The 4,915-nt window shown below is 57.2% G+C and overlaps 1 protein-coding gene across 1 annotated transcript; it reads right to left on the reverse strand.

Moving 5' to 3' along the window:
* Nucleotides 1–153: 153 nt before the first annotated feature.
* On the reverse strand, nucleotides 154–4,912 carry LOC103771633 (ATP-binding cassette sub-family F member 3-like; the record flags this gene model as incomplete). The annotated part of the gene is made up of 10 exons (XM_008938933.1): nucleotides 154–176; nucleotides 347–403; nucleotides 753–812; nucleotides 1,323–1,403; nucleotides 1,603–1,869; nucleotides 2,144–2,266; nucleotides 2,383–2,480; nucleotides 4,193–4,248; nucleotides 4,579–4,658; nucleotides 4,854–4,912. Coding segments are annotated over 10 exons (904 nt in total), but the record flags the coding sequence as incomplete, so codon positions are not given.
* Nucleotides 4,913–4,915: the final 3 nt, after the last annotated feature.

Raw genomic sequence — 4,915 nt, forward strand, 5'->3', positions numbered from 1 at the left:
CAGAGCCCGCTCCCTGCAGCACCTGCCCGCCGTGCCAGGGAGCGCTGCCAGCCCTGCCCCGTCACGCAGGGCTATTTTGAGCGGGCAGCTAAAGGCCAGAGCGCATTCCCCACCCCAGCAAGGGCACAGGCGGGCCCGGCGGTATCGACTTACCATCCAGCAGTAGGAGATCTGGCCTAGGATAAAAAAGATGTGGCTATCAGAAGCAAAAAGAGCAGAGGGTTGGCGTGGAGCGCGTTTGAGCTGCCCTGTCTCTAACGGTCCCCTCCCCGAGCAGCACCCCTGCACCTTCCAGCATGACCAGCAAGCAGGGTTAACCCCATAGCACAAAGGCCTGGACACCAACCTGGCAAACAGGGCTCTGGCTAAGGCCAGTCTCATTCTCCAGCCGCCAGAAAACTCTCTGAGAAGAAAAGGGGTTGCAGAGAGGGGGTTACTTTTTAACACAGGACAGCTCCCCATTTGTCTGCCCACCAGGTGCCCTGCTCCCCTGCAGCCCTCTTGGCATTGCTGTCACTCAGACAGCTTGTCCCTGCAGAGCTCTCGGGCACAGCACAAGATCTGTGGTCCCACAGACAGGTGCCTTGGCACCCCCAGGGCACCAGGGAGACCATGTCAAATGGGCAGGAACAGAGACTCGCTCTCCCACAGGGCTCCCCTCCCTTACAGCCACAGCAGTACCTGGGGGCTCGCTAGGAGTAACGTCTCCCCAGACCCATTTCTGTCTCCATGCCCAGACTTTGGACACTTACTTGGTTGTCTGTTGTTGCATTTTTGCATTAAAGCCCAGCCCAGCAAGAATAACGGATGCCCTGGGGAAAAGGGGAGAGAACAGAAATCCAGCTAAGGCATCCAACAGCACAGCACGGTCTAAGGTCTTGGACCCATGGCCACCAAGAGGTTTAAAGCCATTCTAGTGCAGGAAAACTTCCTGCCCACCCAAGAGCAGCACTTGGCTGGGAAATGCACCCAGCAAGGCACAGCAGCCATATGAAGTCCCAGGAGACTTGCAAGAATATTTCAGCTCTTTGACCGGGAAAAAGTCAGTACCATCAACTCACAAAAACACTCTCCAGACACCAGGAACCTGGAGAGGTCTGAGAGGAGCAGCAGCAACAGTGTAAGTCATTTGGAAAGAATCCCTCAGGCTTTGGGGGTAAGCTCAACTACCCCTAACCCAGCAGGGGTGTGACAGAAGAGATAAGAGCAGTATGGAGAGCCCCCTGTCCCCCACCTGCTGGGTCCCAGGGCCATAGTGTCACCCTTCCACGCTCCAAACCACTGCCCAGCTCTGACCATGCCAACAGACAGCAGTCTCTCACCTTGCTGGGGCCTTGTCCGCCTCAATCTCCTCCAGCTTTGCGTAGATTTCTGACAGCCTGGCACCTTCTGTCCCTTCTCCCCTGGGAACAAAAAGGAGTGCGTGACCAGACCAGAGGACTGACCAGTGCTGGGGGGAGGCTGATCTCCCCAGCTAGGACTAAGGTGGGCAAGATGCAGCCCAGCTCTGCCAGAACCCTTCATTTGAAGGGAGAGACCTCAGAATGAGACCTCAAGTTCAAGAGGTCACAGAAGGGCCATAAAGCCAGCGGAACACCTCACCTGCCACCATTAACCTTGGCCGTCAGGTCCCTCTCCTCCCGCAGGAGGCTCTCACGGGCGGTGTCACACTCCAGCACGCTCTGCAGCGCCGGCGTCTCGTCCCCCGCCACCTCCTGCTCCACGTGGAGGATGCTGATGTGCGAGGGGATGCGCAGGCTCCGGCTGGCGATCATCTTCAGCAGCGTGGTCTTCCCCAGTCCGTTCCTGCCCACCAGCCCGTAGCGCCGTCCAAACGCCAGGTTCAGGTCTGCTCCCGCCAGCAGGACACTAAAGTGTGAGGACAGGCAGGCACCTGGTCAGACTGCCCTGCGGAGAGGCAGGTCACCGGCAGCAACCTGCTCCCAGCGTACTTCAGCCATGCTGGAGCCAAGCAACCACAAGAGGCTTCTCCTGCCCAAAGCCAATAGGGGCAGGTGCCCACCTTGCTTTCTGACCTTTCCCGCACTCTCTGTAACATCACAACCACTCTCCAATCCGGGTTCAATCCCCCACGGTCCACAGCCCCAGCCAGGATCTGCCCCACCTCCCCGCCTGCACTCACCGCTCACCGAAGGACACATCGAAGTTCTCGATGCGCACATCATACGACTTGTTCTTGCCTGATGACTCCATGCGAGTCTCCTTCTTGCTGGCAGCTTGGCTGGCAGATGCCTCCTCAAGGACCCTGAGGGCAGGCAGAAGACAGAGAAGGGGGCTCAACAGGAAAGCTCTGCTACAGCCAGATCCCAGCCATGCTCAGCAGAACAGGATGGGGATGTTCAAGACACTCTCTATCCTCACAGAGGGCCAGATGACTTCAGGGAATCCCGCTCCATCCTCTTGTCCTGCTTGGCTTTCAGCCTGGCTTCCGCCTTCTCCAGTTTCTTGGCGTTCACCACCTGGGGCATAAAACAGAGTTTAAAGAAGAGAGCGCATCTTCAGCAAAAGCCCCAAAAGCCCAGGCTCCAGGAGAAAAGAGATTAATCAACCCCTCACACCTGGAAAGAAGGGAGGGAAGGCAGGAGGGAGGTAGGACAGGGGAACTGGGACAGATTCAAGGACATTTTGAGGAAGCTAATCAGGCCAGGAAGTCAGTGCAGGAATGAAGTCCTCAATCAGCTGCTCAGACACAACAGATCTGCATCAGTAAGGCAAAGGGCTTGGCTGACCCTAACATACACCCAGTTTTCTGGGTCTGCCAGGTCACTTCAACAGCAGCAACTTGCTACCTCAGTGCCTCCTCCATGACACCCTGGACCATGAGGTGTTGCCCTTCCCAACATCTTAAACTCGAGCCCATTTGGAACAAACTCAGCTTATGCAGCGAATCAATCACAACAGGAGACAAAAAGCATTTAATCAACCCTGAAGGCAAGAAGGAGCCGAGTCTTTTATCCTGGCCTCTGGTCTTGGCCAGGTGCTCAGCACTCCAGCTTATTCCTGCATCAAGTTAAATATTTGTGGCTGACCAAGACCACTCCCAGATACGATACTTCTGGGCAACTCTGCAGCCACCACAGCATGTTACAGACCTACGTGTTAGGCTAAAGAGCATCTTGTTACTGGAGCTGTGACCCTGTACCTACAGACTGACACTCTGTAAACTGTACCAAGCTCCCTGAATCTCCCAGTAAGACTCATCCTCCAAAACTGAAGAGGCCTTGTTCTCTAAATTGCCTCTGATTTTTCTGAAGATCCTTTTTGAGCTGTGGACACGAGAGCCAGAAAGTGAACCCAGCAGCAACAACTCCGGTGCCAAAACCAGCAACAGCTGCCAGCATTCACGTCAGACTCCCATTGGGACGTGCAGGATCACGTTAGGTCTCAACCTCCAAGTGAGAGGTTCTTGTCCTCAACATGCTACTCCAGGAAGGGAGAGCTCTGGCAGAGAGGCAACCCCATACAGCTGCTGCCGTCCTTGCTCTGCAGATGCACAGTGACACCTCACTCGCACCCAAACGCTGGCACACTCAGCATGGAGGGTGAGCCAGGTTGCTCCTGAACGGCCACACATTTCACTGGTAAAGATACCCTGATTTCCTCCAGTCACGGAGTGCAACCGCTTCCAAGCTCCTCTGCTCCTGCTTGTTTCTCAAAGGGTGACAGATCTAAAGCTGGCCTTACAGCCTCCCTGCAGCAGCTCCCCGCTAACATCCCAGCACCTAACCGCTGGCCAGGATGTGATCTCTCATCGAGCACGGCAAGGCGTCATCCCGGGACATCCTTCTTCCTCAGTCAGAGGCTTTGCTCTGGTAAGCCAGGGGTGCTCGGCAAGCTCGGAGGAGCTGCACTCGGCGCACGGCCGCCGCAGCAACCACGCTCTGAAGCGCCTTAACAACCTACAGCAAAACTGGCCGTGGCAAACGAATGAGTTGTTAACTCCTGTTGAGCCTCTTTACCAGACTGAGATCAGGAGTTTCCTGAATTATAGCGACCATGACAAGGAGGAGCAGTACCCCTGGAGCTGTGTCCCTAGGCAGGACGGCTGCATGACCCGGGAGCTCTCCGAGGGCGAGGTGACCGGAGCAGGGCAGGGCACCTGCAGCCCCACGTGACAGTTCCTCCCACCAGAGCTCGCTGGGTTATGAATGAGAGCTCGGCCCCCGCTTACCGAGCTCTGGCCTCTCTTCAGCAGCAGCCCCGGCAGCAGGTCCACGCTGGCGTCCGCTGCAAGAAGATGGTTGGGTTGGTGAGCACGTGCTCCAGGGAGGCTCCACGAGGTGCTGACGTAACGGCTGCCTGGGATCAGGCACGACCGCTCCCCCTCGCAGCAGGACGGGAGGAACAAAGGTGGCTCCTCTCCTTCCACCTTGGCTCACCCTGTGGGTGGCAGGCAGAGGAAGAGGGGTGCAGCTGCGAGGGGAGGGGGGACCCCAACCCCAAGGTCGGACACATGCAATGCCCCGTGCCCATCCTCCCCAGTGGCACTCTGAGGGCAGGGCGGGAGCTGAGGGGGGGACATGTGGGGCCTGGGGTGTCCCCCCAGGAACTGCTCACCATATCCATCAGTGATCTGGGAGAGCTGGATAGGGGCATCCAGCAGCACCTGGCTGCTGTCCTGGGCCCGGCCCTCGTCCCTGCGAGAGAGGAAGAGGAGGGTGAGGGGGAAGAGGGTGAGGAAGGTGAGAGTGAGAAAGGTAAAGGTGAGAAGGAAGAGGATGAGAAGAAAGAGAGTGAGGAAGGTGAAGAGGAAGAGGGTGAGGAAGGCGAAAGGTGAAGAAGGTGAAAGGTGAAGGTGAGGAGGAAGAGGGTGAGGAAGGTGTGACCCTTACAGCTGCAGGGTGTTGAAGAGCCGCTGGCAGATCTCCCGGATGGTGCCTTCGTCCTTGGCGTC

This window comes from Merops nubicus, unplaced genomic scaffold (genome assembly GCF_000691845.1).
Source record: "Merops nubicus isolate BGI_N331 unplaced genomic scaffold, ASM69184v1 Scaffold37834, whole genome shotgun sequence".
Classification (NCBI taxonomy): domain Eukaryota; kingdom Metazoa; phylum Chordata; class Aves; order Coraciiformes; family Meropidae; genus Merops; species Merops nubicus.